General features: G+C 44.8%; 1 protein-coding gene across 1 annotated transcript in view; it reads right to left on the bottom strand.

Annotated features, from left to right (window-relative positions):
- Nucleotides 1-21799, bottom strand: part of LOC309564278 (uncharacterized protein) — a gene marked incomplete at its 5' end in the record, with an annotated part of 170258 nt that overhangs the window by 24665 nt on the left and 123794 nt on the right. Inside the window, 3 exons of the mRNA XM_082268899.1 lie at nt 3242-3306; nt 3395-3410; nt 5536-5606. Of these exons, the coding sequence (XP_082125025.1) occupies nt 3242-3306; nt 3395-3410; nt 5536-5606 (152 nt within the window). The remainder of the gene's footprint in view (nt 1-3241; nt 3307-3394; nt 3411-5535; nt 5607-21799) is intronic.

Below are 21799 nucleotides of genomic sequence, written 5' to 3'. Positions count from 1 at the left end.
CCCTATCGATCGAGAGAGAGAGAGAGATAGACCCCCAGGCTCACCACTTGATGCTCAGAGTTTAACTGCAACAGGTTACAGCGCTGTCTTGACAAACAGGAAGTCTTTTGGCTGGCTGCCCAGGAAGAAAGGAGGCGGCTCCGCCCCTCTGCACGCCTTCCGGCGCCTCCCCAAGCTCCACGAGGTGTTTGATCACCTCAAACATGGCCGCCCCCATGCTGGAGACACGAGGCTACGCCAAAATGGCGGCTCGTGCGATCCAGCAAAAAAAATGGCGGCGGCCTGTACTGAATAGCGGTGTGCTGCAGGGCACACAACACTCTCTCTGCATGGGGATTTGGCGTGGTTGGCGGTACCGGCCCTGGCGGACCGCATGGCCATTCGGGAGGCCTGCTAATAGCTGGAGATCTGATTAGGAAGACAGTCTACATGTCCATGGCTTCTGACTGGTAGGTAGCTTATTCTTATCACCGTAAGATTCCCAGAATGCCACAGATTACAATCTTTTTAACATGTATACAATTAGATTGTTAGCTCCCAAACCAAGCCTCCTGGCTTTTTGCACATAAAATCACACTCAAAGTAGGAGGATCTGTGTCATTTATAGGATAGAGACCCTCTGCACTCGGGACTCTATCTTACCATACAGAGAGGGGCCCGCGTTCACCACAAGACCCGTCAGGGGGAAAAGGGGGAACATACTACTCACCATACCGGAACCAGGCGGGCACCAACTCCTGACAGTACCCCTCTCCACCGGGGCGGGAGGGCTGTCGACCGATATGGACGCCGTGACTCATGGTCTTTGGCGTTTCAGCGAGACGTTTAACTCGCGGGGTCAGTCCTTTAATGGGACTTTGTCGCGGCCGACCCAGCGCGGAGCTATGGCCTGCACGCGCTCGTAGGCTGAACTGGGGTGACCACCGGATCTCAACATCCAGCCCGTCGCCCAGTTCAGCTTTCTTGCTTGAAGATCTCACAGGAACACTGGAGAAAAAAAAGCTGTCTAAAAAATCCTTTAAGAAAAAATTCTTGCCAGGACCTAAGATCCCAGCAAGGTATCTAGGTCCTTACTCCTAACTAGACAGAAAATAACTGATTTGCTGAGGCAGAGAGAGAGAGGATATACCCTCTGGGACTGCCCCTAGGGTGTGGCCAGAACTTTTTAATTTCCTGTCTAGTCCTGCTCCTGTGGAGGCAACATAACCCGAAGGTGGTGTATCACCGAGGACTACGTCTGTCAATGAGCGCTAGAGAAAGTTAGATAGCAAATATTAAAACAGCGCTACCAGGTAGATAAAATATAAATATAAAGTGCACTATAATCCTCTAAAATATTGATGTAAAAGTGCATCAGTGCTGAAAAAAATGATATGCTCATAAATTCATACAAGTATATACCAATAATGTGCCACATATATGGTTAAAATCCAGATATATATGCAATAAATATAAAGGGACAAAATGTGCAAAAAAAATGTGTAAAAAAAAATAATAAGGTGCAGTCCAGAAAAAAAAAAGTGAATAGTCCACTTATAAATAAAGTGCTGAATATCGTGCTCCACACAAAGAAGTGCCCAGTGCTTCCAACAAGCCCTCTTGGGGATCCACTCACCATACTTTGGAAAGTCAAGAGCCTTATGTATGACAAGCAGACACCACCAGATCAACCTCCAGCCTCAGAGATATGGTGCTATAAAGCCTTGGTGTCCCCCAGGATGACAATGGGAATAAGCCTCCAAGGGATGTCTCCAAGATACCTTTGCACACAGGGTCTCAGGCAAAAAAAGGGGAAGGAGCCGAAAAAAGTGAAGCCCGTAGGGTAATTTATTATAAAAAAGCATAAAAATGTTACTCACAAACATACGTATTGTCTAAGCATTGTAGAAATCAGTAGTCACAATCATCCGATGCACTTCTGGGTACGCTGCCGGCGTGCGTTCCACGGTGGTTTGCGGAAGTGACGTGGTGTGACGAATAGCTAACAGGAAATTACGTCAACACGTTTCGCCCGCCTATCATGGGCGTCATCAAGGACATGTCCTTGATGACGCCCATCCTACATGCCCTTGATGACCCCATGATAGGCGGGCGAAACGCATTGACGTAATTTCCTGTTAGCTATTCGTCACACCACGTCACTTCCGCAAATCACCGTGGAACGCACGCCGGCAGCGTACCCAGAAGTGCATCGGATGATTGTGACTACTGATTTCTACAATGCTTAGACAATTTGTATGTTTGTGAGTAACATTTTTATGCTTTTTTATAATAAATTACCCTACGGGCTTCACTATTTTCGGCTCCTTCCCCTTTTTTTGACTGAGACCCTGTGTGCAAAGGTATCTTGGAGACATCCCTTGGAGGCTTATTCCCATTGTCATCCTGGGGGACACCAAGGCTTTATAGCACCATATCTCTGAGGCTGGAGGTTGATCTGGAGGTGTCTGCTTGTCATACATAAGGCTCTTGACTTTCCAAAGTCTGGTGAGTGGATCCCCAAGAGGGCTTTTTGGAAGCACTGGGCACTTCTTTGTGTGGAGCACGATATTCAGCACTTTATTTATAAGTGGACTATTCACTTTCTTTTTCTGGACTGCACCTTATTTATAATTTTTTTTGCACATTTTTTTGCACATTTTGTCACTTTATATTTATTGCATATATATCTGGATTTTAACCATATACGTGGCACATTATTGGTATATACTTGTATGAATTTATGAGCATATAATTTTTTTCAGCACTGATGCACTTTTACATCAATATTTTAGAGGATTATAGTGCACTTTATATTTATATTTTATCTACCTGGTAGCACTGTTTTAATATTTGCTATCTATTTTTTCTTAGTGGTATCTAAGTGTACAGCAGCTGCAGGTAGCATTTACACCTATTTATTTAGCGCAGATTTTAACATATATTTTTTTCACAAGCTCCAAAAGTTGTCAAATACATGCAATTTTCAGAAAATTTTCCCTGTACAAATGCTTGATTGGATCTTGCTATTATAGGCTTTTAAACAATTCTCAGCATCTTTCAGACTGATCTCTCAGTCAACATATGTATTTAATCAATTATATTGTAAAGCCAAATATGATTTAAAAAAATGGTAAAAAAAAAAATTGTTTTTTGTTTTCTAACAGTTGCTTGATTTATCACTACCGGCTTTTGCTACTTTGCTTCCATGTCTGTATTTTGATCATATATAAACAACTCAATATTGCTGTTGTTGCCATACCAGTTTTACAGTATCCTTGCAAATTTCTTCCTTTGGATCTTCATTTTGCTCTTTCACAAATTGTTCTGTCAAAAAGAAAAGTAGAAATGAAATGTAAACTTCATTTATGCCAATGCTGTCTAATTTGTTCACTTATCTGATGGAAATTCTTACCTTCATCTACATAACCCTGTAAAAAAATAAAGACATTTCATTAACATTTGAGAGGTAACCATATAATTCCCACTTTCTTCCTGTAGCAAATTTGCAACATGTACATACATATTACACATTACTTCAGTATTTATGCATAGCCATCAAGTCAGGCCCACTATGAGCCCCAGAGTTTGGGATCTTGTCTTATGATCTAGTGAAGACTTTTTCAACAATGGGGTGCCTTGGCAAAATGCCTATAAATTGCCCCAAAACTGTATAGAAGCAAGGTGTGGCTATAGCTGCCTTTTAGTTTTACATAGCAACAGGTTTTCATTGGGCACCACTACAAACTTCTTGGGGGCACCTTAGCTAAGTAATGGAGAAAAATTGAGGGAGAAAAGAAACATCGGAATACTAGTCAGTACCAGTTTGCAAAAGTTTATTTGCTATGGAAGAATAAATCACCTTTAAAGTTGGGTGTCCTACTTGTGTATGTTGCTGTGTTATGCAAAACTATTAGAATATTTTTTACATTTTAGAATAGGGTGCCTCTAGACTGTCCATAATTTTTAAAGGGTGCCTTGATCTAGCAACAGATCTAGCGAAAGACTTGGAAACGTGTTTTTAAACAAATCAAATGCCGAATTTCTACCAACAAAATGGAATCTGTTTTTGCACTTTTAAATATATGTTCTATTATCTTCCCCTTGATATTAAAGGAACAGTAATTGGTCAGGAATGCGTTTTAGGTTGGATACACCAATATATCAATTTGGCAAATATCATGGTAAAGTTTGCAGTGTGTTTGATCTTCATAATGTAATAAGGTGTTAGCCTAAAGAGGACCTGAACTCATAAAGTGAACACTTACTTCGCTAGATCATAAGACATTATTTATGTCTAAGCAGTACCTAAAAATAAGAAAATACCAAGGCATTTCCTGAGCCTGCAGCCTCATTGCTGTGTATCCATAGTGTGAAATGTTGTCATTACTGTGCAGTTCACTGTTCTCTTGGGGGCTTGCTGGAGAGCACAGAAAGTACCTGAATATACCTGAAGACCAGCAGTGCATGCATCTCCCTACTTTCTGTGGATCTCTGCTTTCTGAACCTCCCCTGCTGCTACTTGATTATGCCTTCTTCAGTCACCAGACCGCCAGTTATCAGAGGGCAGCTCTGTGATGAGGAAGCAAAGCCCTGCTCTTCTACCAAGATAGCCTCCTGCACACATAGACACAGTACAGAACAAACCATTGTAAGTCACTGTGGGGAAAAATCAGCTGCAAGGAAACTACAGATAATAACGTAAACTAGTCCCTGGCCCTCTGCATGCCTTTTTTTGGCACAGTTTTCACAGTTCAGGTCCTCTTTCATTTTATATGTAACCATTGTTTTTTTTTTAGATTGTGTTGGCTTATGATTCTCTACTATTGTAGTCTTACTAAATGTACTAAATGTGTAAATTTCTATCCACGCATACAACATAAATATTTACGCATACAATACAAATCTTTTAGATAGTAATAAAGTAGAAGAACAATTCTTACAACATGTGCAACCATGTGACAAACTACCATAATTATAATCCTTTCAGTTAATGTAATTAAATCTAAATTTGTGGGGAACATGATACCATTTCTGTTACTCAAAGCCTACAATAAATTGTGAAGGGGAAGACATGAGTATTTACCCAAAAATTAGACACACTGGATTTATCATTTTTGTGGCTGCATACACACATTTTGGGCAATTCTAAAATTGTGATTCACCAGAAACAATCAAATAAACCCAGTTTCACGTATACACCTTATTGATAGACTAGTTAGCCCATCTCAAAAATTTGGGAGAAAAGTCAGCCATATATAGACTGGCCCTGAAGGCTACTGTATATTTGGTAAATGTTAATTACCTTTTTTTAAGTTTATATTTCTTCAGAAAAAGTATTTTCAAAGCACTACGAGTTAGCTAACGAGTAGTAGAACTCTAACAACTGGCTAAAAAAAGGACTGCATAATAATATTTTAAAAATATATATAATATAAAACAATATAAATGCGTATCTAAAAGCTTTATGTGTAAATATTGGATAATGTACAGGAACAAATTGCCTTGCATTTGTACAACTTTGTGAATAAATAGATTTTCAAATAAATACAATACCCTTAGCATATCTTCTGAATTGATATAACAGCACACCGTTTTCTCTGCAGGGACTGTGTCCTGTCTTGTTCCTATATGCACAATAAATTAGGAAAATAAAATAAACCAATACTGAAATACAATAAAACATAAACAAAGTAACTTATATTGTATTTTTTTTTTTTTTTTAGAACAATTTATTTAGTTTTATAAGAATTTCCCTTAGTTCCTGTCATAGCTAATTTTCCGTATTACAATAAGTGTATCATTTTCTTTTGTTTCATGTGATATGAAATATAGAACGGTCAGAACACCTATTAGGTTTTTATTAGTGTCTCCATGTTTGTTGAGGACATTTCCATCACTGCCACCAGAACCGGAAGCAACAGCAAAATTCAACCCCTTTTTCATCTCACTGTCTGCCTCTATATTCAATCATCAACTGCCTTGATGCTGCACATGTGATCAGTTATGACACCTGCTATTGGACGGTTTGACAGTTTGGTTGAGAGCACAGCCAATGTGATAGTTAGCATTTCCGGCATGCCGGGAATGTAACTGTTTTTTTAAACTATTAACCCGATGGCTTTACTTCCACTTTAAGGGAATACAGAAAATTTTAATTTTGACATAGGTTCTAATCCTTATTCACCATGCAAAACTGACATAACGAAAATGTTTTGGGTGGTGATTTATTATAAGTAGCGTAGTGCATGTTTGTATCTTGTCTGAAATAGCAACACAAAAAAAAACGGGTATGATGGCGCACCCGGACAAAATGACATAAAAAGAAAGAAAGAACTTGGATGCTGCTCGGGATCTGGATGATAAGCTTGTTTATTAAAATCAATAAAATAAGCTCCTGGTCAGGGGAAAACCAATGGTGTGCCAAGGATGTAGTACTAGGCATGTAGACATGGTACCAGAGGAGATAACTCAAAGAGCAAGGAGGACCCAGAGGCAGGAAAACAACGCCTTACCACCTGTAAGGTCTGGACGGTGTGTCACCTGTTGATGGACTGACAGCCTCGATCGAATCGGGAACCTTCGCTGCGGGTGAGTCTCCGGATGGGGCGATGCCTGGGGTGAGAAGAGGTTGATGGGAGGGTAGAATACTCAAAACCCGACCTACAGCTCCGGTGGCGGTGCGCGCCCGAGGTGGCAGCGGCCGCTGCTCGTCAGTCCCTGCTGACGCGGCGCCGGGAGATGACGTCACCAGGTGCCTAGCGCCGACGTGCGCACCAGGGGCTGAACCAACGATGTAGCCGGAAGTGTGGAGGTAGCTCACCAACGGCCCGGCTCTTACACAACCAAAGGATCACCTGGCGGAGCTATTGGGGAATGCCACAATTGGAGGGAAATGACATGTTTCGGGCCAAGCCCTTCTTCAGATCTCTGAAATAGCTTGTTTTAAATTGTAAATACCGTACGTTGGTAGGGATCCTGGGGGACAACATTGACCAAATATGATCAATAATATCATCCAGCATCCCTAACTGGTTTGTTGACATTCAGCAGCCAGGAGCCAGCAGCCAGCTGGAGAGCTGTATTTGTAACAGAAGTGGCAATGAAAAAGGATTGTCATGGTGCAGGTCATCATGTTGACGGATCATCACTCATCATGATTGATGATAGATCTATATTGCTAGATCACATGACTGATGTTAGATTTACATCAAAATGGATATGTTTGTCTTTTTTAAAATAAGGCTATTTAGGTAGTAGAGTAAAAGGGATACCCTGTGCTCATTTAGGTAGTGGGTCTTATATCTGGGACCTCCATTTTAACGGGACTTTCAGAATCTTATTATTCAACCCCCTCATACGCAGACACTTACATCAACATGGGATCCACAAGGTATGTGGGATGAAACCCTTGTCCCCACCCAGGCAACATCGGGATAAGGGTCTGTTATGGTTTTGAAGAGGGAAAAGTCCCTCTTAAAAATCCACGCCAGCTTCCTATCCAGAATAAGAGCCTGGCATGGCTTTTGGGGGTACCCTATGCTTCTTTTTTTTAGAGACCCCTCAAAATTCATACCAGACCCTTATCCTAAAAAGCTATACCAGAAGATTATTCAGGTATGCACTGTCCCTATCCTGAAACATTTTGTCTCTAGGTTGATAGGACAAGAAACTCATCCCCACATCCTAGGCCTGGTTGTGGGGGTCTGCAGGGAGAAGAATATTTTTGTTTTGAATTGGCACATTTGCCCCAGTGGCAGTGCCCAATTACCCATGCGCTTTATTACCAATAGCCTACTAATTGACCTTGATAAAGATGAGATTTGGCTGCCATATACTTCAATGAAGTTTGGGCTTTAAGTGTGCAGATTTCAGGCTGGGTTTGAGGATGCTAACGCAAAACAAACCCAGTTTAATTCACTGATCACTAGTTAATTGTAGAAATAAACAACAGATCTGTGTATGAAATTATAGTTGCTTCCACTGTCAGAACCACCACGTGAGCAGCCAGGCAGAAGCCTAATAGCATGCAACTTCCCTGTAAGACCCAGTTACTGTCGGAAGCCTCCCAAATTGCTACTAGGGTACTCTAGTTCCAGTGGAGAGACAATGGGTCCTTGGGCCTTAGATCCCTTTATCTGTTTACCTGTATTATCAGAGCTACCCTGGACTTCACTGATTTTATGCTGTTCATGAGGGTAAGTGAAAGTGTGTTCTGAACTGTTTCACAGAAATAAATATTCTCAGATAGACTATCCATTGCAAAAGGGTCTTATAGAGGCTATGTTATACAGCCACATGTTACCCTAAATGAGCCACAGAGACATTATTGTGAAGAGTCAATGTTTGTGAATGCTCTTTGCCATTTGAATCCTGTTTTGCATTTTTTATTCTAACTTTGCCCTTGTTTAGTAAACTGCAAATTAAAAATTCTGTCTGATCATTCAATTGATCCTAACCCATTCAACTGATGCTTCAGATGATCCTTCACCCATCCTATCACAAAATCAACAACATTCTTCTTCCACAAGATTCTTGTAGAGTTTTAAACAAATGGTAAAAGAGTTGGAGCAAGTAAAAAAACAGGCATCATTTTCAAATGCCTAGGTCAGCTGCAGGGATGTATTATTTTTCGAAATTCTAATTATGTCGTTTAATGATCGTTAGAGAGATTTGAGGTGGTCTTACACCTGTAGAATTTTACTAGAAAATAGTTTTCACAATATTTGTGAAGCACCCTCCTAGATAGGTGCTACAGAGAGAGAATGACGTTTTGGATCCTGCTTACCAGAAGGATTGCCAGGTAAATCTATGTCACTGCCTACCAGAGAGCAGGATCTGCTAGTGAGGTCTACTCCTTTTGCTCAGGTGCAGCTCAGTTTGTCTGAAGTGTTTAACACTGGTTCAATAGAGAGGCATACTGGACAGTGGGAGGAAAATTGACAAATGAGTGCACAGGCATTTAGTACAGCCCTGGTGATTGGCAGAGGTATGTGCCTCAGTACATGTTGATACTGTATAAATGCCAGAAGCACATATGCTCAGGGTCTTTCAGCTGGAGAGCAGAGTCCCGGAGGGAGGGAGCAGCTGCCTCCTCCTCTGAAGAAGTGTGACCTGAGGGCCTAAAGTGCCAGAGAGGCACTGAACCTGAAGGTCCTGTAAAGCTGACTGGAAGGGAGACACTGGAAGGATCTGATTCTGCAGTGAGTACAGATCTGTGTCAAGGGGCCTGACCTGAGGGGGGTCATCCCTGCATCTAGAAGAGTCAGTGGACGGGTGTTAGTAAAGGGGATGCTAGAGAGTATCCTGAAGCTAATGTAGTTCACCAAGTCTGTTGCTGGAGAGAGAGCGAAGATATTTAACCCTTTCCATACACGTAGCGGCAGGTCTATTTTTCAGATGGAACTTGGTGGAACTCAGTTCCACCACCTTTATCTCAGGCCCTTTTCTCCCTGCTCACCACCATCACTGGTAAACACAGAAGTCCATCTTCTGTATTTACAAGTGACAGTTTGTCTCCTAACGGCTCCCACAGATCTGATCTCCTGAGTTTCTCCCACTGAGTGCAGGATCGGGACAAGGGAGATGCAGGTGCCTGGGGTGCAGTGCAGATCCTGACAACTCCAGGGGATAATCTTCCTGCAAGTGGGAGAGGCAGAGCCAACCACAGTGTGCAGGGAAGTACTAGAGCCAACTGGGTTCTACAGCTTAATACAGCAACAAAAGCAAGACATGGAAGATGGTGGAGCTTTCAAAGAGGTGGGGAGAAGATGGGGGCATTGGAGGGGGGGTGAAATTGAGATGTGGATAGGGGATGCAGAGATAAGCAGCTGTGGAAGAAGGCTAAATGCTGTACTATGTATGCAGTGCACTCCTGGACTCTGCACTATGTACAAACGCACCCCCAAACTCTGCACTCTATTTGAAACCCCCTTGAACTGTGCACTCTGTGCGTAATACACTCCTGGTATTTATTGCCTCTTAAAACCCTCCCAATGTTAGTGAAATTTTACCATGCCCACTAGCCCGCTATTTGATGCAGTTAGGAGGGTGTGTGTGTGTGGGGGGGGGGGGGTTGTGATTGAGTTCCTGTACCTGTTTTCTGAGAAAAAAATGGTCTAAGCAATGTGACTGCTTCCACAAGTAACCTGGTGAAGCCAAGTGAGAGTTATCAACTGTATATAGTTCCAGTTGGAGTATCCCACTATTCCCTTCTCCCATCCAAGTTCCACAATAAATACTAAAAACCAATATCCCTGGACTGTTTATTGAGTAATGAGCCATTGGGAAGGATGAATGTGTGAACTGTACCCCAAGTGACTTTCTGCTGGTAATCAGAGGAGGACCAACAAGTCATCACACAGCAAGCCCTACAGGGACAGTGCTACAGTCGCTTAACTAACCAGGAGTTAACCACTTGCCGACCAGTCACTGGGACTGTACTGCGGCAAAGTAGCTCGATTCCGTCCAGTGACGTAGACCTACGTCGCTGGACTCCTCCCCTTGTGGGCGGCGCTCGCGCACGGCCGGAGGCTCGCTCCTGCTGTTTTCAGTCACAGCGGGAGTCGGGCCAGGGGAGGAGCGGCGGTGATGACCGGCGCTCTTCCCCGATCGTTGGGGAATCGAGTTTGGAGATCCGCCCGCTTGTGTAAACAAAGCGGGCGGATCTCCTAAGTGACAAACAGTGACAGATTGCAGGGTTCAGCATAGCTGAACATGCGATCTGTCCCTGTGTCACTCAGTCACCTTCCCCCACACACGTTAGTAAGCACCAGGCATACATTAACCCCTCCCTCTCCAATAAAATTAACCCCTTCCCTGCCAGTGTCATTTTTACAGTAACAGTGCATATTTATAGCACTGATTACTGTAGTAATGTCACTGGTACCCCCAAAAGTGTCAAAAATGTCAGTCAAGGGTCCGATCTGTCCGCTGCAATGTCGCAGTCCCGCAAAAAAAAACGCAGATCGCCGCCATTACTCGTTAAAAAAAAAAAACACCAAAAATGACATAAATCTTTCCCTTAGTTAGTAAACGCAATAACTTTTGCGCAAACCAATCAAAATACGCTTATTGTGATTTTTTTTACCAAACATAGGTAGCAGAAAACAAATTGGCCAAAAATTTAAAAAGATTTAGATTTTTACATTTTTTGGGGGGGAATTTCATGTAAAAAATTTGAAAAATATTGTTATTTTTTTGAAATGTATGCTATTTTTTTGTTTATAGCGCAAAAAGTAAAAATCGCACAGGTGATCAAATACCACCAAAAGAAATCTCTGTTTGTGGGAAAAAAAGGACGTAAATTTCGTTTGTGAACGGCGTCGCACGACCGCGCAATTGTCAGTTAAAGTCTCACAGTGCCGAATCACAAAAAGTGGCCTGGACGTAAGACAGCAAAATCCTCCGGTGGTAAAGTGGTTAAAGTGTTCAATTTGACAATAGGTTTCTACCAAACTGAGTGAGCTGAAAAAATCAAAGGACAACGAATGGGAACGAACACATTTCTAAATGTTGCATTCGGTCCTGGCTGAGAAAAATTGTAACTAGTCTCTTGCACATGCGCTCAAAGTTAATCTGGAAGAAACTTCCCTCTGCAAAATCAAGACAATGGTACTCAAAATCAGTTGAGTCCATAAAGGCATCATTCAATGGTCAGACCAGTGATTTTTATAGTTTTTTGACCAAACATTAGTATAAACTTCTACAGGTGTGAGGCCAACATTAGGCAGCCTAGAGTAAGATATATACCAATATTTTTTTAATACAAGTGGTATTATAAAATTGCAAAGCAGTGGAAGTCCTTCCTGGTGGCATCGCTGTGTCTGATGCTAGCTGGGGTTCTCTCACATGCTGTGTTGAGCTAGATCCAGCAGGGTGTGCTAGAGATAACTTTTATGCACACTAGGCTATTCGGAACACCTTTCTTCTGACAGGAAAAAGCAGCTTTAAAAACAAGCCTAAATCCACATTTTAAAACGTGTTAAAGAGGAAGTAAACCCTCCTCTGCAACTTTTACCTATAGGTAAGCCTATGATAAGGCTTACCTATAGGTACTGTAAATATCTCCTAAACATGTACCATTTAGGAGATATTTACCTTAAATGCAGCTAGTGACATCACTGGCGCATGCGCTCTGAAGGAACGGCCGCTGGTGCCATTCCTTCAGAGCCCCGTGCCGTGACCGTCGGCTCCCGCGCACATGACATAATCGCGGGTCCGGCCAATCAGATGGCCGGATGCCACGATCCCGGAAGACAGGCGACTGAACATGTCGCCGGTCATACAGGTAAGGGGGCGGCACGGCGGGGGCTCGTTCTAAGGTAAGTATTTCATAATGGGCTAGTATGCGACTGCCGCAGTAAATATACTGTGGGCAGTCGGCAACCGGTTAAAGAGGTTGTAAACTCATTAAAAAAATTTTTTTTCCAACCTGAAAGAGAAACACATAATGAGCTAGTATGCAATGAGTTTACAACCTCTTTAACCGGTTGCCGACTGCCAACAGTATATTTACTGCGGCAGTCAGCCCCGGCCAGGCAGAGTGACGTAGATCTACGTCACTCACCTGTCATCCGCTTTAGAGCCAATAGCGGGCGAGCGCGCGCCCGCCTCGGCTCATTCACGGAGGAGTGCGGGAGTGTGACCGGCGGACCCGATGTCCGCCGGTCACACTACGATCGTTGGTAGAACGGGAGAAAGGCAGAGCGGCTTATGTAAACAAGCCGCCTGCATCCCCAAGCCAAGCATTTCAAACATCTACAAGCCTCTTCAACGTCACCGGCTTTTGCAAAAAGCACTGACTCTTTCATCACCTTGGGAAAAAGACTTCCACTTTGCAAACCTTCCGTACTGCATTCTGGCAGGATACCGATCTACATGCTCAATCATCACAAATGAGTTTTGGAAGGAACAGCAACTGAAAATCGTTCAGCGGGCATATGCTCCCTTTACTTTTTCCCCTACCGCTAATGCTCCGCAGCAATGTGCATGGTGCTTGACGATTAGACCAACTTTATCTCACAGGTTTTGGTCTTGTCCTGCCACCTCGAAATTCTGGACAGAGGTGGAGCTTTTTGCCCGACGGATCACGGGTCTTACACCAACTGGACACCCGCTTATACTGCTATTTGGTTATCTAGATGGCCGTTCACTGGGCTTGGACAAAACCCAAACCGCAATTCTTGCTGCAAATAAAACATGGCTGTCGACCCTTTACATGTTAGCCAGAAGAGCCATACTACATAACTGGATTAATTACAGCCCTCCTACCCTGCAAGAGGTTACTTCTGAACTTACGAAGCTTCTCAATAGAGACTCCATCGATGCTCGTATCTTCATTCATTTTTTTATTTCATTTCATTTTTTCATTTTTTACATATTTTTTCATTTCTTATTATTTTTCATTTATCATCAGTTTTTTATCTATTTTTATTAATTTATTTCGTAACTTTACTATTTTTTTATCCATCCATCCACATAAGGGATATCTTATATGCCTGGGTAGCTGCATTTATCCTGCAACCCGAACAAGGAACATCATATACGCTCAAGGCTCATTTGTATTTTCTATCTGGTGAGTGCATCCCCATTGGGGGCCCCCCTTTGTTTCTTGAAGAGCACCTGGGCACTTTAAAGGATTTGAGCACCTTTTTGGCACTTTAGTTTCGTTGAGAGAAACCATCTTTTGGACTGCACTGAATCCACTTGCACTTTATATGGTTTTTGTATGGACACTTATTTACTGCACATTATTGCACTTTATTGATATATTTTTTATTCATTGATTATGAATGTATTTTTGCTGCAGTATATTTATTAATTTTATAGCACTTATACACATATATTTATTAATTTTTACCTGTTAGCTCTGTCTATTTATATCTTTTAATAATTTCTGGTATTTCACCTAGTGAGCAGCAGCTTCAGGTTTCATATATATTTATTCACTTTTTTTAAGTAATTATACATCACAGCGCGGATATTAATTTTTGGTAACTACATCTCTATTACATACCCGACCTACTCCTGCTCATCCTGGATTGCCTCCCTTTTTAACGCAGCTTCCTCCAATTCTTCATCCATCTCCTGGACGCCTACCCAATTCTCTACACCTGCCATTCCGCAGTGCCTTTCAGTTGATTTGTTATTGCCCTCAAACGCTTCCCCCCTTTGAGTCTGAGATGACCTTTAATACAACTATCTATTGATGTGAGATACTTTAGCCTGAGTGCCTCAACACTGCCGTGCCCTACGGTATGGGTGCACCTTCCTCGTGCACCAGTACTACACACGTTTAGGATGCAGAGTCTTATTGGATGTGTCGTGCATGTCTGTATGTCTATACTTGGTACCTCAGAAATGCCATACTTTGGGCTAGAATTGTTATTCATCGGACATGAATGTGCTTCCCATGAATATTCTTATAGGTTTCCCACCTGACCCTACCTTACATCCCCCCTCCCTCTTTTTACTCACCCTACCTGTCACCCTAACCTCTCTCTCTTCCCTTTTCCCCTTCTAGTCCTTACTCCCATCACCCCTCACCCCCTGTCAGGGTCCGGACTGGCGGCAGATGACTGCACTAGAGGTGGATCCTCTGTGTCAGTGAGGGATTGGCGTGGACCGTACTAGAGGACCGGTTCTAAGTTACTACCGGTTTTCACCAGAGCCCGCCGCAAGGCGGGATGGACTTGCTGCGGCGGTAGCAACCAGGTCGTGTCCTCCGGTAACGGCTAAACCTCACTGGCAGCTGATACAGGCGTGGTACAATAGGACAAGGCAAAGGCAAGGTCAGACGTAGCAGAAGGTCAGGGCAGGTGGCAAAGGTTCGAAGTCAGAGGTCAACGGCAGAAGGTCAGATACACAGGCAAGGCAAACACAAATCGCTTTCTCAAGGCACTAAGGCAACAAGATCCGGCAAGGACAGGAAGGGGGAGTGGGTTTATATAAGAAACAGGAAACAGGTCACAGGAAACAGGAAACAGGTCACAGGAAACAGGAAACAGGAAATAGGTCACAGGAAACAGGTCACAGGAAACAGGAAACAGGAAGGGAGGTTTGGACCAGGCACCAATTACTGGTGCACAGGCCCCTTAAATTTCAAACAACCGGCGCGCGCGCACAAGCGCGCCCTATGGCGCAGGGGCACACGCGCCGGGAACCACGTGAGGGGGGAGCGGAGGAAGGAGCCTGAGCGAGCACCGGTGAGTGGATCTGGAAGGAACGCCGCGAGCGCTCCAGTTCAGAAGCAGGGACCGGAGCGCTCAGCATTACAGTACCCCCCCTTTGGTCTCCCCCTCTTTTTGGTACCCAGAAACCTGTGGATGAGCTCCTTGTCGAGGATATTGGACTCGGGCTCCCATGACCTCTCTTCGGGACCACAATTCTCCCAGTCAACAAGAAAATTTTTTTTACCTCTGACGACCTTGGAGGCGAGGATCTCTTTTACTGAGAAGACGTCAGAGGACCCAGAGACAAGAGCAGGAACGGTGACCTTGGGGGAAAATCGGTTAAGAATGAGAGGTTTGAGAAGGGATACATGAAAGGAGTTAGGAATACGGAGAGAGGGAGGAAGATGGAGTTTGTAAGAGACAGCGTTAATTTGGCTTTTGATTCTAAAAGGCCCGAGGTAACGCGGACCCAGTTTGTAGCTGGGGACCCGAAACCGGATGTATTTGGCAGAGAGCCACACTCTGTCACCAGGGGCAAAGACAGGAGGAGTTCTTTTTTTATCTGCATGTCTCTTCATGCGAGAAGCGGCCAGGGTGAGCGACTTTTGAGTTTCTTTCCAGATGGAGGAGAAGTCCAGGGTCAAGTCATCAACGGCAGGAACTCCAGAAGAGGTGGGAATGGGGAGGGGGGGCAGCGGGTGACGGCCGTACACCACAAAAAATGGAGATTTGGTGGATGACTCAGAGTCTCTAAAATTATATGAGAATTCGGCCCAGGGCAACAGGTCGACCCAATCATCCTGACGGGAGGAGACGAAGTGTTGTAGATAGTCACCAAGGATCTGGTTAACCCTCTCCACTTGTCCATTGGACTGAGGGTGGTAGGCGGAAGAAAAGTTCAATTTGATTTTTAATTGGGTGCAGAGTGCTCTCCAAAATTTTGAGATAAATTGAACACTTCTATCGGAGACGATATGTGTTGGGAGACCATGGAGACGAAATATGTGTAAAAAGAATTGCTTCGCCAGCTGTGGCGCAGAAGGGAGACCAGGAAGCGGGACAAAATGTGCCATTTTGGAGAATCTGTCAACAACCACCCATATGACTGTGTTGCCATGGGATACGGGAAGGTCAGTGACGAAGTCCATCGCTATGTGGGACCAAGGCTGTTCGGGCACTGGCAGAGGGAGGAGAAGACCTGCAGGCCTCTGGCGGGGAGTTTTGTCACGTGCGCAGACAGTACAGGCCCCAACTAACTCCTTTACATCTTTCTCAAAGGAAGGCCACCAATAGTGTCTGGCAATTAGCTGAGTCGTCTTTTTAATTCCAGCGTGACCCGCCAGGTGAGAGGAGTGACCCCATTTGAGAGTCTGGAGGCGAAGACGTTTAGGAACATACGTTTTCCCTGGAGGAACTGGTACCAGTGAAGCAGGGGCGGTTGAAATCAGACACTCAAGAGGAATGATGTGTTGAGTGACAGTTTCGTCTTCGGAGGCATCGGTGGAGCGTGATAGGGCATCCGCTCTAATGTTCTTATCAGCAGGACGAAAATGGATCTGGAAATTGAATCGGGCAAAGAACAATGACCACCTGGCCTGGCGCGGATTAAGGCGCTGGGCAGACTGAAGGTACGAGAGATTTTTGTGGTCGGTGTAGATGGTGATAGGATGAAGGGATCCTTCCAGGAGATGTCTCCATTCCTCTAGTGCCAACTTAATGGCTAGTAGTTCACGGTCTCCAATGGCATAGTTCTTTTCTGGAGGGGAAAAAGTTTTAGAGAAGAAGCCGCAGGTGACATTTCTTCCTTTAGCGGACTTTTGAAGAAGAACCGCTCCAGCTCCCACAGAGGAGGCATCTACTTCCAGGAAGAATGGTTTCAGCGGATCGGGCCTAGACAAGACTGGAGCGGAGGCGAAGGCGGTCTTAAGGCAAGTAAAGGCTTCTTCCGCTTGGGGAGGCCAGGATCTCGGATTCGCTCCCTTCTTGGTTAGTGCCACAATAGGCGCCACCATAGTGGAGAAGTGGGGGATGAACTGGCGGTAGTAATTGGCGAATCCGAGGAAGCGCTGGATAGAGCGAAGTCCCGAGGGGCGTGGCCAATTCAAGACTGCGGAGAGCTTGTCGGGGTCCATTTGAAGACCTTGTCCAGAAACTAGGTATCCCAGAAACGGAAGGCAGCTACGTTCAAAGAGGCATTTTTCAATTTTGGCGTAAAGATGGTTAACACGGAGACGCTGGAGCACTTGACAAACATGGAGACGGTGTTCTTCCAGAGTGGAGGAGAAGATTAGTATGTTGTCAAGATAGACCACTACACAGGTATACAACAAGTCCTGGAAGATCTCATTGACAAAGTCTTGGAAGACTGCAGGAGCATTGCACAGGCCAAAGGGCATGACAAGATACTCGAAGTGGCCATCTCTGGTATTGAAAGCGGTTTTCCACTCATCTCCTTCACGGATTCTGATGAGGTTGTAAGCGCCCCTGAGGTCAAGCTTAGTGAAGACCTTTGCTCCGCGCAAACGGTCAAAGAGCTCCGAGATGAGAGGTAGCGGGTAGCGATTCTTTACCGTGATTTTGTTGAGACCGCGATAATCAATACAAGAGCGTAGTGACCCATCTTTTTTGGCAACAAAAAAGAATCCTGCTCCGGCAGGAGAGGAAGACTTCCTGATGAAACCTTTCTTGAGATTCTCCTGAATGTACTCCGACATGGCCTTGGTTTCAGGAGCGGAGAGAGGGTAAATCCTGCCACGAGGTGGTGTGGTACCAGGAAGTAAGTCAATGGGGCAGTCGAAGGGTCTATGTGGTGGTAAGACCTCTGCCTGTTTCTTGCAAAAGACGTCAGCAAAGTCTTGATAGGCTTTAGGAAGGCTGAGCAAAGGAGAGGTGATTTGTCTGGTGGGTACCGACTTGAGGCAATGAGTGTGGCAGGTAGGGCCCCATGATTTAATGTCCCCAGAGGTCCAGTCGAGGGTAGGAGCGTGGCGCTGGAGCCAAGGCAAGCCAAGAAGAATGTCAGAAGTGCAGTTAGGCAGAACAAAAAATTCAATCGTCTCTTGGTGGAGAACCCCTATGGTCATGAGCACGGGTTTTGTGCGGTAACGCACGGTGCAGTTCAGATTCTCTCCGTTAACTGTGAAAATAAAGAAGGGCTTGACGAGACGGATAACAGGGATGTTAAACCGGTTGATGAAAGAGGCTTTAATGAAGTTTCCTGCAGAACCAGAGTCCAAGAAGGCCTCCGCAGAGAAGAAGACTTTAGTGGCTAGAGAAATTCGTACTGGAACGATCAGGCGTGGAGAGGAAGAATTTACACCCAGTGACGTCTCTCCCACGTTCACTAGGTGCGAGCGTTTTCCCGGACGCTGAGGACGAAGAGGACAGTCCTTTAAGAAGTGTTCAGAGCTCGCACAATATAAACATAAGTTCTCGTTCCTCCGGCGAGACCTCTCTTGTTGGGTCAGGCGAGACCGATCCACTTGCATGGCCTCCTCGGTGGAAGGCACAGTAGCAGACTGCAAAGGGTGCTGGAAGAGAGGAGCCAGGCGTGGGTATCGCCTGACGCGACCAAGATCTTTTTCCTGGCGGAGCTCTTGACGCCTTTCAATGTAGCGCATATCTATGCGAGTAGCCAAGTGGATAAGTTCAGTCAGGGAGGCAGGTATTTCTCGTGCGGCCAGACAATCCTTGATATGGCTGGATAAACCCTTTTTAAAGGTCGCGCAGAGAGCCTCGTTGTTCCAGGCCAATTCGGAGGCCAGAGTGCGAAATTGTATAGCATATTCGCCCACTGTAGAGTCTCCTTGGACGAGGTTCAGCAAGGCTGTTTCCGCGGACGAGGCACGGGCAGGTTCCTCTAAGACACTGCGGATTTTGGAAACAAAGGACTGGACAGAGTTAGTGGCAGGATCGTTGCGGTCCCAGGCCAAGGCCTTCTCGGATAATAAACTGACCATGAACGCCACCTTAGACCATTCTGTGGGAAACTGGTCTGACAACATCTCTAGGTGCAGGGAACATTGGGACAAGAATCCCCGGCACATCTTAGAGTCCCCATCAAACTTGTCCGGGAGAGATAAGTGGACTCTAGCGGTAGCAGCGGCAGCTTGGGGAGGAGGAGATGCAGAAGCTGGCTGTGATGGCAGAAGCTGTTGAATCATGGCGGTCAACTGCGTCAGTTGTTGTCCTTGTTGGGCAATCTGCTGGGACTGCTGGGCAACCACGGTAGTGAGGTCAGCGAGACTAGGCAGCGGCACATCAGCAGGATCCATGGCCGGATCTACTGTCAGGGTCCGGACTGGCGGCAGATGACTGCACTAGAGGTGGATCCTCTGTGTCAGTGAGGGATTGGCGTGGACCGTACTAGAGGACCGGTTCTAAGTTACTACCGGTTTTCACCAGAGCCCGCCGCACGGCGGGATGGACTTGCTGCGGCGGTAGCAACCAGGTCGTGTCCCCCGGTAACGGCTCAACCTCACTGGCAGCTGATACAGGCGTGATACAATAGGACAAGGCAAAGGCAAGGTCAGACGTAGCAGAAGGTCAGGGCAGGTGGCAAAGGTTCGAAGTCAGAGGTCAACGGCAGAAGGTCAGATACACAGGCAAGGCAAACACAAATCGCTTTCTCAAGGCACTCAAGCAACAAGATACGGCAAGGACAGGAAGGGGGAGTGGGTTTATATAAGAAACAGGAAACAGGAAACAGGTCACAGGAAACAGGAAACAGGAAACAGGTCACAGGAAACAGGAAGGGAGGTTTGGACCAGGCACCAATTACTGGTGCACAGGCCCCTTAAATTTCAAACAACCGGCGCGCGCGCGCCCTATGGTGCAGGGGCGCACGCGCTGGGAACCACGTGAGCGGGGAGCGGAGGAAGGAGCCTGAGCGGGCACCGGTGAGTGGATCTGGAAGGAACGCCGTGAGCGCTCCAGTCCAGAAGCAGGGACCGGAGCGCTCAGCGTTACACCCCCCCTCTCACCTTTACCCCCCACCTGAGGTTATCCTACCCCAGCCCCCCCCCCCCCCCCCTGCTATAGGATTTGATACTTCTGGTATTCTAGATCTCTCTTGTTTCATTGCAGAATATATTCAACCTTTTGAGTTGTCGTTTACTGTATTCTTTGCTAATTTGTTATTTGAAAAAAATTTTCGATAAAAAAATTTATTTGAAAAAACAAGCCGCCTGTCATTCTCCCTGTGTAAAAATGCAGATCAGACGGTTCTACTATGTAGAACCGTTGATCTGTGTTTTTACACTAGGAAACATGTCCCACTACAGTTAGAAGCACGCCCCTAGGACACACTTAACCCCTCCCTGTCCAATATAGTTAACCCCTTCCCTGCCAGTGTCATTTTTGCAGTAACAGTGCATATATATAGCACTGATTACTGCAGTAATGTCACTGGTACCCCCAAAAAGTGTCAAAAATGTCAGTCAAGGGTCCGATCTGTCCGCCGCAATGTCGCAGTACCTCAAAAAAAAATCGCAGATCGCCACCATTACTCGTTAAAAAAAAACACCAAAAATGACAAAAATCTTTCTTTGTTAGTAAACGCGATAACTTTTGCGCAAACCAATCAAAATACGCTTTTTGCGATTTTTTTTTACCAAACATATGTAGCATAAAACAAATTGGCCGAAAATGTTAAAAAATTTTGATTTTTACTTTTTTTTGGGGGGAATTTCATATAAAAAAAGTGAAAAATATTGTTATTTTTGCAAAATTTACGCTATTTTTTTGTTTATAGCGCATGATTAAAAAATCGCACAGGTGATCAAATACCACCAAAAGAAAGCTCTGTTTGTGGGGGAAAAAAAGGACATGAAATTCGTTTAGGTACAGCGTCGCACGACCGCGCAATTGTCCATTAAAGTCACGCAGTAAAAAAATCGCAAAAAACCCCCTGGTCAGGAAGGGGGTAAAATCTTCCGGGGCTTAAGTGGTTAAGGGGCGTTTAGATGCAATCAGGCATTTATTCATTTGACTGGCCATTGAAACTAATAAACGCTCAAGTGCAGAATGCGCTTAGCGTTTAGGTGCATGTACATGCATTTACAGTGGGTACGGAAAGTATTCACACCCCCCCTAAATGTTTCACTCTTTGTTATATTGCAGCCATTTGCTAAAATCATTTAAGTTCATTCTTCTTCCTCATGAATGTACACCTAGCACCCCATACTGACAGAAAAACACAGAATTGTTGACATTGTTGCAGATTTATTAAAAAAGAAAAACTGAAATATCACATGGTCCTAAGTATTCAGACCCTTTGCTGTGACACTCATATATTTAACTCAGGTGCTTTCCATTTCTTCTGATCATCCTTGAGATGGTTCTACACCTTCATTTGAGTCCAGCTGTGTTTGATTATACTGATTGGACTTGATTAGGAAAGCCACACACCTGTCTATATAAGACCTTCCAGATCACAATGCATGTCAGAGCAAATGAGAATCATGAGGTCAAAGGAACTGCCTGAAGAGCTCAGAGACAGAATTGTGGCAAGGCACAGATCTGGCCAAGGTTACAAAAAGATTTCTGCTGCACTTAAGGTTCCTAAGAGCACAGTGGCCTCCATAATCCTCAAATGGAAGACGTTTGGGACGACCAGAACCCTTCCTAGAGCTGGCCGTCCGGCCAAA

Source organism: Pelophylax lessonae (assembly GCF_965119305.1).
Source record: "Pelophylax lessonae genome assembly, chromosome: 9".
Classification (NCBI taxonomy): domain Eukaryota; kingdom Metazoa; phylum Chordata; class Amphibia; order Anura; family Ranidae; genus Pelophylax; species Pelophylax lessonae.
Note: the sequence above shows the minus strand (reverse complement) of the source record. Positions and strands in the feature narration are given on the sequence as shown.